The 19,314-nt window shown below is 41.7% G+C and overlaps 1 protein-coding gene across 1 annotated transcript in view; it reads left to right on the top strand.

Moving 5' to 3' along the window:
* Positions 1–13,004: 13,004 nt before the first annotated feature.
* The window catches only part of CDH2 (cadherin 2, type 1, N-cadherin (neuronal)), a 325,309-nt gene continuing 318,999 nt past the window's right edge, over positions 13,005–19,314 (top strand). Inside the window, exon 1 of the mRNA XM_006835040.1 lies at positions 13,005–13,143. Coding sequence (XP_006835103.1) covers positions 13,084–13,143 — 60 coding nt within the window. The 5' untranslated portion in view covers positions 13,005–13,083. The remainder of the gene's footprint in view (positions 13,144–19,314) is intronic.

Raw genomic sequence — 19,314 nt, 5'->3', positions numbered from 1 at the left:
TTCCTGAAAGATTTCAATTTTTATTCCATCAATTCCTGGTGCCTTGTTCTTTGCCACTTCTTTCAATGCACTTTGGACTTCCTCTCTGAGTATCTAGTAACTATCAATGCATCTTGATTGTATGTTTAATCAATTTTAGATGGAAGAAGTAGGTAGAATTCCTCAATATCTTCATCATTGACTTCGGAGGTTGATGAGTGCATTTGAATAGTAGTGGTATTAACTGCTTTTCCTTGTGGGCTTATATATGTTATCAATATCCTATAACAGACAGCATTTCACTTCAAGATAAATCTTGATACACTTTTTTGGATAATAAATTTAAGTAACCGTATTCCTCTTCTATTTGTCATCCTTGCCCTATGTTTTAAAGACTCAAAATGGCCAATAGCAGTCTATTTCAGTTCATGAATTCTTAGTATCTAGATATTTATACTCTCCATTTTGTTTTTGACTTCTAATTTTTCTAGATTCATACTTTACACATTCCAGATTCTCATTATTAATGGATTTTACATTGGTTTCTTCTCATTTTGGACTGTGCTCCATCAGTAAATGAAGGTCCTGAATGCTTTACTCCATCCACATCATTAAGGTCAACTCTACTTTGAGGAGGCAGCTCTTCTCCAGTCATAATTTCATTGCCTTCCAGCTGGCAGGGCTCATCTTTTGGCACTCTATCACACAGGGTTCTGCTCTTCATAAGGTTTTCAGTGGTTAACATTTTAGTTGTCCTTCTTCCTAGTCTGTCTTAATCTGAAATCTCTGCTGAAACTTGTCCACCATGGGTGACCCTGCTGGTATTTAAAATATTGGTGCCATAGCTTCCAGCATCACAACACCACACACAAGCCATCACAGTATGACAAACTAACATACTAGTGGCAGAAAACAATTATTTGGCATCAGGTGATTTGTGGAGGTGACACTACTCATAGCACATGAAACATAGGTCACTTTGTTGGGTCACAGAATCACATTGTTGGGTCACACACTGAAAATCATATGATAACAGCCAAAAAACTAATGCCAAGGCTATGGACCTCAACTGAGATTGATATGTACACATATCTGATATTTGGGAGAGAATAGTTGACCAACTCAGAGAGGGAAAAAAAAAATGTGAGTAATAACCTAACCTCCAGAAACCCACCATGGGTTTGCTCCTTCTTTCCTTTTTCAAGCAAGAAATGGCAGACTAAATTATGACTGAAGTAATACAAAGGTCATGTTACCAGCAGAGTGCCATATGACTGGAGTCTATCTCAGCTGCAGAGATTCCTTGCATTTTTACAGTAATGTCCCAGGATGTAGTTTGTATGTAGTATCTTCTGTAAATAAGGATAAAGTGGATTATTGAAAACTGGGAGAAATAAAGTTCAGCTTACTGAACATATGACCTAAGCAAATCTCTGACATGAAAAACAGAAACAAATGCCAACACTGTTAGAAGAGCAATGGAAAGGAAACTGAGATAATGTGGAAAGTAGAAGAAGACTTTTAACAATCTATAAAGTGATAGGAGATGCTCTTACATCTGTACATTAACAGCAAGGTTCTAAAAAGATAAAACATCCAGAGCCATTTGAAAGCAACCAAGAACTTTTGGATATATATGTGAGGTTGAATCAAATATCATCTGCACTCTGGCGATAGAATTTATTTTAATCAAATTTTAGAAAAGATAAATATATCATTTTTTGACATAATCTCCTTGGTTTTCAATACACTCTCCATCTGTCAACAACTTTTTGTATTCCCTTAATTTAAAAATGTTTTAGGCTAAGCTGTGAGCCACAAATGCACTGCTGTCTTCACTTCCTCATCAGAGGTGAAGCTTTGTCCTCAAAGCACTGCTTTCCGGGGACCAAAACAAGTGAAAGTCTAATGGATCAAGATCAAGACTAGAGAGAGGATGCTTGAACACCTTGAAAGGAAGTTTTCCCCAAGTGTCAACAGTGTGAGCAGAGGTGTGCAGACATGCATTGTCATGCAAGATCACAACACCCTTGGATAGCAGACCTCTAGGTTTAATCCAAAGCTTAGGCTTTAGCTCTTTGGTGAACATCTTACTGTAAGGAGTATTGTTATTGAACCTTTTTCCTGATAGTGTTCTAATACTGTCCCTTGAGAATCCCACAAATCTGTAAGCATCAATTTTCCGGCTGATGGCTGACTTTGGAACTTTTTCTTCTCCAGTGACTGAGGATGTTTCTATTCCATACTCTGCCGTTTACTCACAGGCTCGTAGCGATGAATCCATGTCTCGTCACCAGTAATGGTTATTTAAAAGAAACGTTTACCTTCTTTCAGGTAAAGATTCAAATTTTGTTTGCAAATGCCCCAAATCTTTGGTTCATGCTTATCTGTGAGTTGTTTCTGTACCCATCTCACACCAACTTTTCAAAACCCAAGTCTGTCATGGATTATTTCATAGGCAGAGCCATTGTTGATTTGCAAATGATTGACCACATAATCCACTGTCACTAGTCTACTAGACTGAATCATTTCATATGCACACTTACTGTTTTCATCAGCCAAGACAATTTTAACATAACCAGAGTGAGTATCATTTTTGGCTCACTTCATGTGTATGTGTATGGTGTCCTGATATGGCACTGTAGGATAAAGCATTTGATCACAAGGTTGGTTTGAACCTCAAGATGGTGGTTCAGATTCACCAGCCACTCCCTGGAAACACTATACAGGGTCGCGATGAGTCAAAATGGACTCCATGGCATTTAACAACAACCACAGTATAAACATGCAGTATAAATATGAATATATATTCATATATATAACTAAATATTTCATTGAAATGCTAGAAAAAATGTATTTGAGAGAAAAGGACAGAACCATGGGTTCTTCTAGCCTAAGACCAGAAACACAACTAACCCGACTAACCCGACTAACACTGCTGACTGTTCTGACCAGGGAAACAGTAGAAGGTCCTGGATAGAATGGGGAAAACATGTAGAACAGAATTCAAATTCCTAAAAAAAGACAGACTTAACTGGATTGATAGAGACTAGAGGAGCCCCTAGACTATCGCCCTTAAGAAACCCTTTGAAATGTTACTGAAAGTACTAGTGTAGGTCACCTTTCAGCCAAATAATAGTGATTTATAAAGTACTATCACCCATGATTACGATTATGATGTGTTCCCTTGAGACCAAATGGTCAACTTTTATCCAGAAGCAGAGATGAGATGGCAAAGATAGAAAGGGAAGCGAGATCAATGAAAACAGAATCAACAGAATGAAAATAATGAAAATGACAGATTGTGAACATTGTAACAAATGTATAGGAACAATTTGCATAAAAATTACTAAATGAGAACCTAGTCTATGCAACTTTCACTTTAAACACAATAAAATATTTACAACAAGCAAATAAATAAGAAAGAGGGAGAAGAAAAGAAAGAGACAAGAAAATTAAGGATCAATTTGATTATTTTCACATTTAGTTAAGAACCTACCTGGTTAGTTTTACCAAAACTCTTCTTTCTTTTTTCCAGAAAGGGTAAAATATTAAGGAAGCCCACAATTACAGTTTATATTATCCCATTAGCATGCACAGAATATTTATTTTAGTGGAATGAAAAAGGCTACAAACTTCAAAAGGGTATTTCTACCCTTGAAAAAAAACAAAACAAAAACAAAACTCAAGATAAAAATTTGAAGTATAGAGGGGTGTTTATTATTTGAAGTAACTATTTTAGTACTGAGAATAAAAGCACACACCCCCAGCAAATATCTTTGAGTGAAACTTTCTGCGGCTGCTGATTTGCCCTTATCAAGGGATGTGCAAATTCTGGGGAAAGGACCATCTGAACTGCCCTATATGGAAGTTGTATATCAGTTGCCCTGTTGAATGGTCCTTCCTATCAGTTCTGAATGCTTGACAGTTTTTCTCCATGCTCTTGTGTAAGTTCCATGTCCTGTTTTCCTATGTGACTCACTCCAAAATTCAACAAATATTTATTGAGCAATTCCTAAGGTATGTCGTTGCTCATGTCCTGTACTTCTGCCTGATTAACCCACATTCTGTCCACATTATGAGCCTCATCTCCTCAATGGAGAGCAACCACTTCAGGAGCTTCAGTACTTTCCTTGTCCAGAATTCCAGTTGTGCATCTTGGTCCCTGTCCCTGGCTCTGGCCACTCCACCACCAATACTGAAAAGCAGGCTCCTTACGGTACACTTCCCTTAACTTGTGATATCCATGTCCTACTGAAAGCATGCGTTCTTGAGTGAGCCTCCAAGGCTTTCAAATCACATGTGGTTTGCATAGCTCAGTTTTACTAATAGTGTAATAAATATATGCTTATTATTAACTAACCTAGTGGCTGTAGAAGTGAGAATGGCCCATTTCTTACAAACTCACTTGTGAAAATCCTCTCTTAAGGATAACTCAAAACATCAGACCTCCCAGAAAGAGAATGCTTAGTTGTAATGATCACTCAGCTTTTTTAAAGCTATGCAAAGAATGGATCACTGGAGCATACATTTTAAATCCTGTAGCAATTGTGAATATAAATTTTTACAGCAACTGTTTAAAAGGAAAACTCAGACTACATTTCCCCAGCTAGTATTGAAGCCTAAGAAAGAGACACCTATAAAAATGATTAAGGTGCATTTAATTGAATATAATTTTCTCTAGCATCAATGGATAAACACGTGTCACTTTTGTAACTGCAAAAATAAATGTTATTCTGTAAATTCATGAGTAAGAAAGTGAAAAAAGGGGAAAGATTTTAAAAGTGCTTGGTGGCTATTGGTTATACCACATCCTTAAAGTAAGACTTAAATTTAGATATCAAGCAATCATTCCTCTTATGATAGTTGAATCCAGAGTTTTAAATAATACCAAATATTTATCTAGAACTTCTTTCTAAAAAAACAAATAAGCTTTACTGACATTACTTCTTAGTACTCCCAGCACTCCTGTGAGGAAAGTGGCATTATTTCTTTTCCATAGTCTAGAAATCATGTAAAGAAGTTAAGTGCATGCTTAAGAATATTCAGCCAGCCATGGAGATGGAAACAGAACACTGGTCTTCTGAGCCTAAGCCAATATTCTATCAAATTGCCATGATTTTCATTGGAGGAAAGGGCATAGTCAGTCTAAGTTCAAATACTAAAGTGTTTTACTATCCTCCAGTCCCTGGAGAAGGGCATCGTGGTTGGCAAAGTTGAGGGTCAGTGGAAAAGTGGAAGACCCCCCATGAGATAGATTGATAGTGGCATTAGCAATGGGGTCAAGTGTAACAATTGTGAATATGGCGTAGGACTGGGCACTGTTTTGTTCTCTTGTGTATTGGTGTCAGTATGAGTTGGAGTTGACTCATTGATACCCAAAAACAACAACTGACAGTTGTATCTCAGAATGGTCTAGATGGCATATCTTTGCTTTTTAAAAGGAAATGAGGGTAAAAGTTTGCCACAACAAAACATTACCAAAATCCTCAGTGTGAATTTTGAGAAATGTGGCCTCTGACTTTCAAGTAATCCAAAGGGCTCATGTTACCTCATAAATACCAATGCTTTTGATGCCAAAGCTAGGTTGTTGTTGTTGTTGTTGTTGTTGTTGTTGTTAAGTGCCATCGAGTCGGGTCCGACCCATAGCGACCCTGTACAGGGTTTCCGAGGGTGTAAATCTTTACGGGAGTAGAAAGCCTCATCTTTCTCCCGCGGAGCGGCTGGTAGTTTCGAACCGCTGACCTTAAGGTTCGCAGCCCGATTCGTAACCACTACGCTACTATAATACAAATCATATTATCTCAAATATCACTGATCTTGAGTCAGACTCATTAAATCACCTCTTAGTGAATAAGGAAGACCGTAGAATTGATGCTTTTGAGTTATGGTGTTGGAGGAGAATACTGAAAGTGCCATGGGCTGCCAAAAGAACAAACAGATAACAGATCTGTGTTGGAAGAAGTGCAGCCAGAGTGCTCCTAGGAGGCCAGGATGGCCAAACTTCATCTTTCATACTTCGGACATATTGTCAGAAGGGACCAGTCGCAGGAGAAGGATATCATGTTTGGTAGGGTGGAGGGTCAGAGAAAAAGAGGAAGACCCCAGTGAGATGGATTGGCAACGTGGCAGCATCAATGGGCTCAAGTGTGGCAATGACAGTGAGGTTGGCTCAGGATTGGGCAGTGTTTTGTTCTGCTGTGCATAAGGTCGCTATGAGTCGGTACCGACTCGATGGCACCTAACAACAACAACAACAACATTCTGGGAACACATGGACAGAAAGTGGTTCAAGAAGCAACACAGCCAAGTTAACAGAGAAAGGTCATGCCTTTATAAGTTGATCAGATAATTCACTAATGACTTAGCTTTCCTATATCTAATCAATCATTTGGGGAGTAAGGTGGCGCCATACAATAAGCTAACAAGGTGGTAAGTGTGAGATCACCAGTTTCTCTGCTGGAGAAAGATGTGGCTTTTTGTCTCCACAAACCTTTACAGCCTTGGAAATGCTATACAAGGCTGCTGTGAGTCAGAACCAATTCAACAGGACTAAGGAGCTCTGGTAGCGTAATGGTCACGAATTGGGCTGCTAACCTCAAGGTCGGCAGTTCGAAACTTCCAGCGGTTCTGCGGGAGAAAGATGAGGCTTTCTGCTCCCGTAAAGATTTACAGCCTCGGAAACCCTGTGCAGGGTCACTATGAGTCGGAACCGACTCCACGGTACTTATCAACAACAAGAACAAGCAACAACTATAACAACAATCACCTATTTAATGCTGAATACTGAATGTATTTATTTTGATTTGTTTTTGTGTTGTTTAGTGCTGTTGAGTCAGTTCTGACTCACAGCAACCCTGTATAGGGTTTCTAAGGAGGTACTGGTGGCTTTGAACCACCGATCCGGTGGTTTGCAGTCCAGTGTTGATTCTGTAGCACCAATGCCTCATTACCACCCTACAGTACAGAGATCTGATCCATGGGGTTTCTGAGTCTGTAAATCTTTATGGAAGTAGACTGCCTCATGTTTCTATCAAAGAATGGCTAGTGGGTTTGAACCATCAACCTTTAGTTCTATATTGTTGTTAAGTGCCATCGAGTCGGTTCTGACCCATAGCGACCCTGTACAGGGTTTCCGAGGGTGTAAATCTTTATGGGAGTAGAAAGCCTCATCTTTCTCCCGCGGAGTGGCTGGTAGTTTCAAACCACTGACCTTAAGTTTTGCAGCCCAATTCGTAACCAATTCCACAGCAGTAGATAAAGCCAAATGTTGCATTACTTTTGCCAATTTGTAGATTATTTATGCAACCATCACTTTCCACAATGGAGATTCTGTTTTGGGGTAAAATTTAAACCTCCTAAATAAAACCCTGATAAATTTTTTTTTTTTTTTTAAATTGCAGACAGAAGAGGGAAAACATTCACTGGGCACTTCTGCTTCAAATTCTCTGTAGTAATAAGCATATTTAATACATTAACAAAATACTTGTTGTTAAGTGCTGGCCAGTCAGTTCTGACTCATAGTGGCCCTGTATAGGGTTTCCTAGGCTGGTGAGTTTGAACCCCTGGCCTGGTGGTCAAACTGACATTGTGGTAGAGTGCTTATACTATAGCGCCACACCAGGGCCCCTTAAATAAAATGCTAAGCCCCCTATTACTGTTTTAATGTGTTCTTATCAATCTTTCCTAACCATATTTTGGAGATAAGAAAAACGAGTCATAGGTGGTTTGTATTACTTAAATTTGATATTCTTATTTTTGGCTGGTATAAGAAGTAAAAAGATGAGAATGTTCTATCTTTTACAAACTGTTTTGAAAAACTGCTCTCAAGGATAACGCAACATAAGGTACTAACCACATTTTGTTGTTGTTGTTGTTGTTAGTGCTGAGCTGGTTCTGACTCATAGAGACCCTGTTAGTTTCTGAGGAGTGCTTAGTGAGTTTGAACCACCACATTCTGTTGTTGTTGAGTGCCGTCAAGTGCATTCCAACGTACAGCAACCTTTTATAGAGTTTTCAATAGCGTCTGGTGGGTTTGAACCACTGATCTTGTGGTTACCAGTCCAGTGCTTATCCTATAGTTTTACCTCAGGGCTTTCTAGAAAAGGAAAATGATCCATAGAAGAGAGAAAACAAAACAAAACATTGGTGATGAGAGATAGGCCTACCAGAATTAAAAACTTAATGGTTTTTAAAACTATACCTTTCTACCTTCCAGACGGGGCTTACCCCCTCCTCTTTTTGGTGGGGTTTCATGTCAGGCAGTCACTGCTTGTGAAATTACTGCCCTTTGCTGAGAAGCTTACCAGGTAAGTTTATAACGCACTGATTTGCTTACTTGATCCTATGGACTTCATGTTACATACTTGGCTGTATTTTACATAAAAATATTGAATCTGATTTTCAAATATTTTTTCTTTAAAAGTTAAGAGAGCATATCTCCAAACAAGAGAACACGACTTGAAAGGAAGGAAGGACAGAAGGAAGAAGGGAGGAAGGAAGACGAAAAGAAAGAAGAAAAGAGCTAAGTTGTTCTTCTAGTATTGGGAGACATCACTTCTCTGGTTGATTACCAGATGAAGAGCAAACCTGTGCATAGCAGCCAGGTTGTATAAAAGATATGGATCTTTAAATGCCAAAATCGGACTAAAAAAAGGCAAGGTCATCACACTCAGAAAAGCAGGTGAGAACTGAGACAAGCGGAAAGAAAAGTAATCATGCCTCCTATCTCACACATATTCCAGAGAACAAATAGAGGATGCATCTCTAGTATCATTCAAATGGTCTTATTTTTAACCTCTCTCCATTCCAGAATTGAATTTTCTAAAGCTAAAAGGGAATCCTTAGAATCATGCAAAGAGACTATGTGAGCAATAGAGCCTGGGGCCCATCCTGAGTGTTTTGTGTAACTTTTTACCTCACTATTCCCTGTCTGTAACATAAGGATTGTAGAGACTATCTTTAAATTTCAGTGAGAACTTTCCATGATTCTGAGGAGAAATTCCTGGGTTATGCAATGGTTAATTCACATGGCTGCTAACCCAAAGGTCGGAGGATTAAGTCCACAGAGAAGTGCCTCTGAAGAAACACCTAGTGATCTCGTTCCCCTCAAAAATCAGTTGTTGAAATCCTATGCAGTACAATTTTACAATGACACACATGGGGTATCCATTAGTCAGCATCAACTTGAAGGCTACTAGTTACTGGTTGTTGTTGTTAAGTGTTGTTGAGTCTGTTCCAACCCATAGTGACCCTATATTGGATTTCCAGGCAGGGAGAGGCTGGTGAGCTTGAACCCCTGACCTTGAGGTTCCAATGACTTTGCAGTCCAGTGCATTAACCCACAGCACCACACCAGGACTCCATGGGGGAGAGAGACAGACAGACAGAGCTTACTCAGGGAAGGTCAACTATAATGTACATCAAAGGTAACTGGAAAGAAAAATGTAACTTGAGAGGTCCTTCATATGAAAGAAGGAAAAATCCTCAATACCAGAAATGAATGTGATTTCTAGCTTGGGGGTCTGACTAGACTATTACATTTTGGAATTTGTTTTAAAACTGAAGACGCTTTTACACAAAATGAATTTGTATTTTTAGTATCTCCTATTTGAGAAAACACACCAGGACAAAAAGCTATTATGATTGTATTTTGAAATGAATGCTTACAATGGAATCATCTTAGCAGCTACATGCGTAAAAAAAAACATGGCAATATATGCAGGAAATATAATTTAATTCAGTCAACCCATAATGCACACATATATACAGATGTCTTACATCAGTATCTTACAGGTCAGAAATCAAGGGACTAGGTTGATTTAGGAATATGAGCACAGTCTTATTTTTTGTTACAATTTTTATTAATTATATTATTATTAAAGTCACTTGGCTATTTCTCTGGGTCACTAACAACCCTCTGTAGCCCCTGTGCTCTACAGGCGGATGGCAAGTCAGTCTTTACATGGGAGGTGCTTTGAGTAGCTGCTAAACATCTGAGAGTTTACCACCTGCCCAAGAAATGAATAACCCCACTCAATTTCAGTACAGGACTATGGTGGTAAGCTGTGTTAGATGCCATGGTCAAATACAGATTTCTTCTTAATAACCTCAAATGGATACATAAAGTCTTCAATAACAAGATTTTAGTCTGGGCGATTCCTTCTTGTGATCAAATATCAATTAGCAAGGTTTGGCTGACTACATCATCAGGTTAAAATCAGGCCAGAGTCAAAAACAATTCATAATATCTAAAAAGTAAGAAGCATGCTAGTTAGACTAAACCAAACCAAATCAAACCAAACCAAAAACCTTTCAAGCAGAGTAAAAAGAGAGAAATAGTTGACTGATCAGCGTATCAATGCAGAATTTGAAACCATAATAAGATTTTCATGTACAAGGGGCACAATATGTACATAAAGCTTCAAATAGATAACATTATCCTGAAATAGAGTTATTTACACTTTCGTTTGTTCTATTTTTAAATTAATCGGAATGGCAATAAACATTGATGGTTGCTGCTGGGAGTGGTGAGGATTGAACCCAAACCCCAGGATGACAGCTTAATTCCTAAGAATGGCGCTGAAATCCCTAATTCTTTTGTTTTACTGTTTTGTATGATGCCCTATAAGTGTAATTTATAAATATTCCATTGCAAAGATAACTTTTAGGCAACTTAGCAATAGCAGGACAATAGTTTATAGAAAAAATGAATACCATATTAGAAAAAACTTCCATTTTTTAAAAATATAATTAACATAATCTTCCTTATACTCCTGAGAGGAAGAAAATCTGAGAAAAATTATTTGTTAACAAAGATGGTTTACAATGTTTTAATTAAGAATTGGGTAGTCTCTATGAATGTTAGGAATTTAAAAGCCTAGCCAGCAATAATACATTATTTAAAATTGCATCAATCATGTCACTAAATTACTACTTGATTTTTAGAGGTTTATCATCAATTTTTAAATAGTATCCCAGAATTCAAATAATGTGCGTACTCCAAATATCCAAAGCGGAAGAGGAAACCAAAGGCAAAAATGTTCACTAACTACAACAAAGTTCAACGAACTCCGAAATGTTGAAATACCGAGATAAAAGAACAGTTTTATTTACCTGCCAAATCTTAAACAAGTTTTTTATAAAGTAATGATTCCGGAAGAAAATTTATCTTTCCAAAATCAACTGCTTACTCTCTCCTCCTCCCTTACTCAACAAATGCTGGTACTCAAACTTGTAAAGTCTCTCACTTTTGGTGTTCCACCCCAAATTCTTTACTTAGTGCGAACTCGCTTATCAGTAATTTTATCTTGTAGATAATCAGTTTTTCACTTCCTGTATTGTGAGTTCTAGCTTTTAGATTAAAAAAAAAAAATTCTTCTTTTGTTGTTAGCGGTGGTACAGGTAGGGTATTAAAGTCCTAAAACTACTAACAAAATGTGAGCCATACCTTTAACGGGTAAAAATAGAAATGAATTCTTTATTAAAAAAATAACCCGCACTCAAACTCCAGAGCGGACAAAACTGGGCTGCCCAAGTACGTCAGTAAGGATGGTAGCTGGAGACGGAAGAACGCCTAAGAGGAGCCACGACCTCTGTGCTCCACCGCCCGCAGGTGGCTCAGGGCAAGCTCCACAGTCAACAAAGGCTAGCTAGGGTGGGCTTTGCTTACTTCGCTAGTTTGCTGTGGCTGCCTCTGACCAGAAAAATAAACTGCCTAGGAAAACTAACACACCAGAAAAGTGGGGATAGGTCACCCAGGAGACATCCCTTCAGCCCCCATCCCTAATATCCATCAGATTCCCGACCGCGGTCTAAAGATAATGAACCTGCCACCAATCAAGTTTCTGGGCAAGTTATTTTATTTCCCGTAGTTCCTCCACCTGCCGAGACGGTGTTCTGCGTACCCGAGCCTTTCCTCCGGCGACCCCCCGCGGGCTGCAGCAAAAAAAACAAAAACGGGGCGCTTTGGCTGTGCGGAGGCGGCCGGCTGCCTTGGATCCGGCCGGCGGCCGCCACAGCTTCTTGGCCTCGGATTGGCCACAACGCGGGCGGGGAGACTCGGCTGAGGAGGGAGGCGGGGGCGAGGGCGGCGCGGCGGCGGCGGCGGCGGCGGGAGGGGAAGGGAACAGGGACCCGGCCGCGCAGCCGGGCAACGCGTGCGGCCAGCGCTGAGAGTGCGGCCACTGCGGCTCGCCCTCGTCGCGCTCTCGGAGGCCGAGTGGGGGGCGCGGCGGCGAGGGCGGCGCGCGCGAAGGACCCGCGCGGGGCGTGGGTCAGTGGGCGGGTGCCGGAGCCCTAGCAGCAGAGGCGGCCGCAGCAGCTGCTGCGCGGGACGGAGCAGCGGCGGTAGCGGCCGGACCAGCCTCTCGCCTTATTCCCGCGCAGCCGAGGCCAGAAAACGGTGTCCAACTCGCCGGGCGAAGGGAAAAGGGAGCCAAGAATCAGCCGTCAACCCCTAGGCAGCTGCGGCACCAGGCGGCAGGACTGCTGCTCTTTGTACACGCAGCGCGCACGGCCCGCGGCGCTCTCCCAGTGTCTTCATCGCGCCCAGCGGCCCTAAAAAGGGGACCTGAAGGAAGCACAACTACGAGCCCGAAACTCGCGTTGCGGAGCTCTTGGGGAGCGCCTTTGGCTGTGTTTCCACCTCCACGTAATACTCAGGCCATGGTTCCCGCTGCCAGCATCCTTCGCAGCTTTCGCCGCGCTCCGGGCCGGAGCTGAGCAGCCTGCTCTGCCACTACCACCACCGCGCGCGCGCGCACACACACACACACACACACACACACACACACACACACATACACACACACACTCTCCCACACGCAAGCACGCACGCCCTTCTCCCCCGCCCCCTCCCCAGCTCCTTGATCTCTCGGTCTGTTTTATTACTCCTGGTGCGAGTCCCGCGGACTCCGCGGCCCGCTATTTGTCATCAGCTCTCTCTCCATTGGCGGGGAGAGAAGAGCCGCGGAGAAGGGGGTGGGGTGGGAGGGGAAGGGAAGGGGTGGAAACTGCCTGGAGCCGTCTCCGCGCCGCTGTTGGTGCTGCCGCTGCCTCCACCGCCGCCGCCTCCGGCTCCTCGCTCGGCCCCTCTCCGCCTCCATGTGCCGGATACTGGGAGCGCTGCGGACCCTGCTGCCGCTGCTGGCGGCCCTGCTCCAGGTACTCGGCGGCTCGGCGGGCCGGGCCGCGGGCGGGGTGGGGCGGGAGGCGCCGGGTCCCTTTGTTCCCCGCGCTGCTGCGGAGCCAGGCTGCGCACTCGGGAAGGGAGGTGTCGCACCGCCAGGCCGGGAACTGCGCAGGCACGAGGCTCTGGAGGGGTACTGGGGCAGGGTTGGCTGAGCCAGCAGGTCTCCGGAACCTCTCCCGGCGGGGTCCGAGGGGGCCGATCGCGGGGCACTCTGCGTCTCCTTCGGGGCCAGGCGTACTCACGGGGACTATTTCCATGCAGTATAAGGGTGAGGCGGAATCTAGCTCAGGTTTTACAGTTTTCTACTCCTCTCACCTCTCGCAAAGCACTTTGCTCCTATATTAAAAAAAATTTTTTTTTTCTCAGGAATAGGCTATGAGTTTTCAGTAGAAAATTTCACTCTCGTGTATTACTTCCACCCCACCCTACCCTGGCACCCTCGCGCCTCCCCGTGCTCAAGGGCTCCACTGTCCTATTGTTTTTATCCCAGCCCAGAGTTGCTTCCTATTCTTGTTTTGTGTTTCTAACAATGTTATGTGTCAGTCGCACCTGGAAAGAAAACCTCGCCTTATCGGAAGAAGTCGGTGCCTGCCGGCGCCTCCGCACCCAACCCCTGACTCCGCTTGCCCTCATCCCGCCGGGCAAGGCGAAGTTCCGTTACTCCAGTATCATTCTTCTCCTTCCTCCGGGTTCTTTCTGACCCGCGTGCGTCCCGGGGGCGCCTTGGCCCGAAGCCTTCGTACTTTTCACACCCTTCGGAGAGCGCTCCCAGCCATTTCATTTTATCACTGCTAGGAGGCTCTCCTCCGCGGCAGGAAGCACCTGCTCCAAGCGGGTCGCGGGTTCCCTCTTCCTCGCGCTGCGGGTCTCCAGTTCAGCCGGCCGCCCAACTTTCTCGTGGCTACTCACCCGAAGATGCCACGCGGCCCCTCCCCGCCCTCCAGCTCGGTTAAGGGAGGTGATGCTGAACAGCACCGACTGTGATCTTTGCGCGGGGAGGGGGTCGTACTGGATCCCGGATTTGCCCACATTTGAGGTTCGGGTCAGAGGTGGCTGCTTGAGAGGTGCGTATCCGCTCACGCATTTGGGGCACAGCTCCCGGGTCAATCTGCCCTAGCGCTGGGTGGGGGAGAACAGCCTGCACGAGAGCTTCATAAAAGTGCGGACGCGGCTTAGAAGTGCCTCGGCATCGGGGCAGGCCGGGCTAGGACAGATGGTGCAGATCGCTCTCCCTCCGTGGTCTTCACGGGTCAGGGCTTGGCGCACTCAGGTCATGACGAGGATGGGGAGTGATGGCTACGGATGCTGGGGGCGGGCCGGGCCGGCGCCCGCTGTCTCTTGCGCTTTCTCCCGCCGCCCTCTAGAGGAGTGTGGGCTGCGGCCGCACCGAGCCCTGTCCATGGTGCGCCATGGTGCGGCGCGCCAGGCTCTACCCGGCCTGCCAGGCTCTGCGCTGTCCTCCGGTTCACGCTCTCTCACTTACAGGCCCATTCCCTGCCACTGGTTCTTTGGCCGCTGGGTCCTGTCCTCCCTTTCCCCTTTCTTTAGTCTCCTTTTGTTCTTTCCTCTCTTGCTGGTCTTTCGCCATCCCCTTCCCCCACTCCACTACTCGTCAACCCTTCCAGGTTCTTTCCTGATTGGGATTACAGAACTAATAAAGGAGACATTTTTGGCCTCTGTAGTTTTGGGGAGTGGATGGAATTTCTTCTGATTTGGGGGAGGAGACCTGCCAGTCACTTGCTAACAAAAGTAACTCCTGTTATAAAACCGCCCTTCTTTCTTGGAGTGCTCACGCCTCATTCTTTAACCTCCTTTATCTTCTTTAAAAATGATGTTTGTATCTTCTTTAAAAATGATGTTTCTTAAGAAAAGCTTTGTTAGACTGAAGGAAGACAAGGAAAAAGTTCTAAGTGTTGGAAGTTAAGGGGAAGGAAAGACAAACTTACGGATTCTGTGTACACCACAGGTTTTCTTTCTTTCTTTTTTTTTTACAGCAGAGGAGATACAGATCAGGAACTCTGTATCTTTAAACAACATTTCTGGGACTTCATTGGGTGATATTACTTACTAACCTCTTAATAAGGCCTCAGAATGTGAATCTAGTAGTAGGTGGTAATTTTCACTAACGGTGGTATCTGAAAATAAGTTTTAATTAAACACGGTAGTGGAATTAGGACAAGGGGGGCACATTTGTTGGTCTTTCATACCCTGGGACAGCCTTGGTGTGTTAAGACTGGAACAATCTCATTTCCTTTCTTAGCCATCTGAATTGAAGTCAGTTGTGAGTTTTGTATGTCATTTCCTTTTTCTTTTAAGCATTTCTCAAAATACCACCTATCAAAATAAAATAATGTTCTTATCTTTTCAATTATATGTTCTTTTTTCATATGTACTGATTGTTGTCATTTATAATCAATCTACATGAAAGAAGAAATAAAATCTTTGTCATGAAGTTATTTGGCAGCCTTCTAATTCTCTAATGTAAGTCAAGCAGTAACATTGAGTGATTTGGAAGGTCATATCATGAGAGGAAGCAGAACAGTTTATGCAACATGAGTTTGAGGGTCAAGTGCTCCATGTGGATTGTACAACTGAGATTAGAAATGCCTTTGTGCTAATGGTCCAATTTACACACCAGAAGAGCAGAGAGAGAGAGATCTATCTGCAAGGTGAAAGTGGCCTTTTTTTGCAGTCATCTGATACTCAAACTCTAGTTGTTTCAGACCAAACTAAGCCAGCAAAGAGTTCTAGAAGAGAAAATGTGGAGGTTATTTGTGGAAGTACAGAGCTGTGGTATTTCTTTGGAGCAGTTAGAAGAGTGGCTGCCGTATTAAAAGGGAACTTTTTATCATTATTGTTTAACTGAAGCATCTGCATTCCTTATTTTACTTTAGGAGATTTCTATTAGTTATTCTGTTAGCTAGAGCTACATGATTCTGGTTAATTTTTCAATATATAATATTCAGTTTCAAGATATTCTTTATCCTTCCTCATTTTAATTTAAGGTATTACTAATGTGTGTGCAGGGGTAGGTGGGTGGAGGATTAGAATTTGAGCATTAAATTTTACTGACCATGGAATTAAATGTGTAAGTTACAAAGCTGTGATGGGCTTTCCTTTTAAATTATACAAGTGACTTTCAAATCCTTAAATACAATTGTCATTAGGGGAAAAAAGATCAATTTTACTTTTACTACCCATCCAGTAATTGTAGATTAGAAGCCTGTTTTGCTTTTCTAGTTCACATTTTAATGGCATAGTTTCATTGTTTTGACTTCAATGTACGTGTGTGTTGGGTAAGGAGGCATCAAGGACATTAATGTTCATAAAAACTTAGATTCTTACTCTTATCACCCTGCTTTCACCCCTAAACGAAGGCCTTGAAAGAAAAAGTGTACAAATGATACATATATTTTAAAAACCTATTAAGTGTAGTATTTAAAAAGAAGATCTCTCAACACATGGCATGCACATAATAAGGCGAAGCTGTATTTTTATGTGGAAATTCTCCACTACAATTATCATTTTATGTATAAAACAAATGTATGTATGTTCAATGTTCGTTTGATTCTCCGGTGTTTTTTTAAGTTCTTAGAGAAGCAGTGAGAATTAGCTGAGACATTGGTGTGCAGTTTATTTTACCTAGTGACCACAGTTCTCTTCTTATCTTGTTGACATGTGGTCATTACTAAAAGGTGGTGCATTGCCCATGCTGTAGGTGTGATTCGAAAAAAGTAGTAATTTGATTACCCTAAAAAGATCTTCTGGGTATATTTTTAAAGAATGCACACACTTGTTCTTGTTGTTGTTCCAACTACAAGTTCAGAATTTTCATACAGTGTTTTTTAACTTTCATGTCTTCATCCAAGGCTGCCTCTGACCATTTGAAAGTTTGGACTTTGATTTTTGATAAGAAATACTCTTAAAATTGTTATTATTTTTTTTTTATGAAAAGTCTAAAGCTTTCCTGGGACAGATTATTTTGGTGACAGTATATTGCACCAGATTATCCTTAATTTCCTTTTCAATTAAAAAACTTCAATTGTTAAATCTGTTGTTGTGCCTTGTTAAGTTTTAGGGTTATTAATCTGGAAATGTCAAGACTTAAAGCAACAGTTAACCTTGCTTTAAAATGCCTTAAAAAAAAAAAATACTAAGTTACTCAAATTCCTATCTTGTATTCAAGAGAATATTCTCAAATGAGAGGATTGATTTATAAAGGAGAATCAGATCCATTATTTAAGAACTGTAATGTTTGTGTATACATTCTACCATTGTGCCTTAGTTAACGTTATGCACATTTGTTCTTTGGGCTCAAATACAAAAGCTAATCAAGTTTAAGTACTGTAAAGACTTGGAGGTAATTTTTTATCAGCCATTTGTAAATATAGATTTGGAACGTGAATTGTGTCATTTGAGTAAGTATTTCATATCTGCTATTAGTATACTTTCTAGACCAAGACTTTAAATATTCTCAAATTGGGTTTAGGACTATGAGTTGAAATATAAATTGTACAAATTTTTATGCTTCATGTTTCCTTTTTTTCCCTACTGAAACTTATTTTTGTTTAAAAATTTTAATACATTTTATCATCAGACGCTGGTTTTCATATTTATTTAAAATGTTAGGTAAGTTTTAAACCATTGTATTCATGTCAAGGAGTGCTGGTGTGGCACTGCAAGATAATGCACTAGACTGTAAAGTCAGTTTCAACTGCAAGGTCAGCGGTTCAAACCCACCAGCCGTTCATTGGACACCCAATGCAGAGTCGCTATGTGTTGGAACTGACTTGACGGCACTTAAAAACAACAACAAAAACAACTCATGTCAAGGAATAAGTATATATATCGCAAATTCACTGCCATCTAGTCAATTGAGACTCATAGTGACCCTGTAAAGGGCTTCAGAGACTATAGGTTTTTATAGGAATAGATAGCCTTATCTTTCTGCTCTGTAGTGGTTGGTGGGGTTAGACTGCTTACCTTTTGGTTAGCAGCTCTCAATGCCTAACCCACAGTGATACCAAGGCTCCTTAAGTATACAGATTAATGTTTGAATAGAAGTTATTTCTTCTCTGGCATCCTGGTGTGGCGCTGTGGGTTAATGCGCCAGACTGCAAAGCCGTTTGAACTGCACGGTTGGTGGTTCAAGCTCACCAGCTGCTCCTCAGAAACCCTATCCAGGGTCACTATGGGTCGGAACTACTCGATGGCACTTAACAACAACAACAACATATCTTCTCCAGATATAAAGTGATGTGTATAAAAAGTAGATAGAAGAAACTCCCTTCAGGAGCTAAATGGGACTTTGTGAAATATTTTACTTAAAGATTACAAATTGTGTTATAATAGTTTTTTAAAAAAAAAAAAATAGATCCACGTTATATCATCTCGTTTTTATTCCTTTTACTTCCTCTGTTGGGTTGCATACACACACATACATGTATACACATACATATATATGATCTATATGAAAGTGTTTTGAAAGTTTGTGGAAATGGGTTTTTCCAAGAGCTTTTGGAACAACCTCGTATGTTAAGGATTGCCTAGATATACGTCTTCTTCAACGTTCAGCACAGTTTGACGTGAATTGTTAGTAACTAGTTGATTTACCGCTTTGTGTGTGTCTTCCGAAAGTGTTTGGGCACCAGGAATATAACAACAAATTAGGACAGGAAAGCTAAGGTTCTAATCTGCTCCAGATGTAGTCTGTTCTCTTAAACTCTAAGGATCTCATTTTTCTCCACAGTAAGATCTCTGGCCTGTTTAGATTAGTTGATTTCTGAGAGACTCTTCAGTTTTGTGATTCTTGGGGCTGCTTACCAAGAATTCAGATATGCCACCTTTCCCTTATGTTTAAAGGCTTTGGTATAGCTTTCATTTTCTACTTAAAATATACAGATTTTCTGGTGTTCGTAATAGTCATTGTTAAGTGCCATTGAGTCAGTTCTGACTAATAACGACCCTATATAGGGTTTCCAAGGAGCAGCGGGTAGGTTTGAACTGCCAACCTTGTGGTTCACAGTCCAATGTTGATCCTACAGCATGACACCAGGAGTCATAATAGTAGTAGGTCATTTTCTTTAGGCTTTAGGAAGAGTTGTTTAGCATATATGATAGGTTAGAAATCATCTGTAATTCTT

Source organism: Chrysochloris asiatica, unplaced genomic scaffold (assembly GCF_000296735.1).
Source record: "Chrysochloris asiatica unplaced genomic scaffold, ChrAsi1.0 scaffold00015, whole genome shotgun sequence".
Classification (NCBI taxonomy): Eukaryota; Metazoa; Chordata; class Mammalia; order Afrosoricida; family Chrysochloridae; genus Chrysochloris; species Chrysochloris asiatica.
Note: the sequence above shows the minus strand (reverse complement) of the source record. Positions and strands in the feature narration are given on the sequence as shown.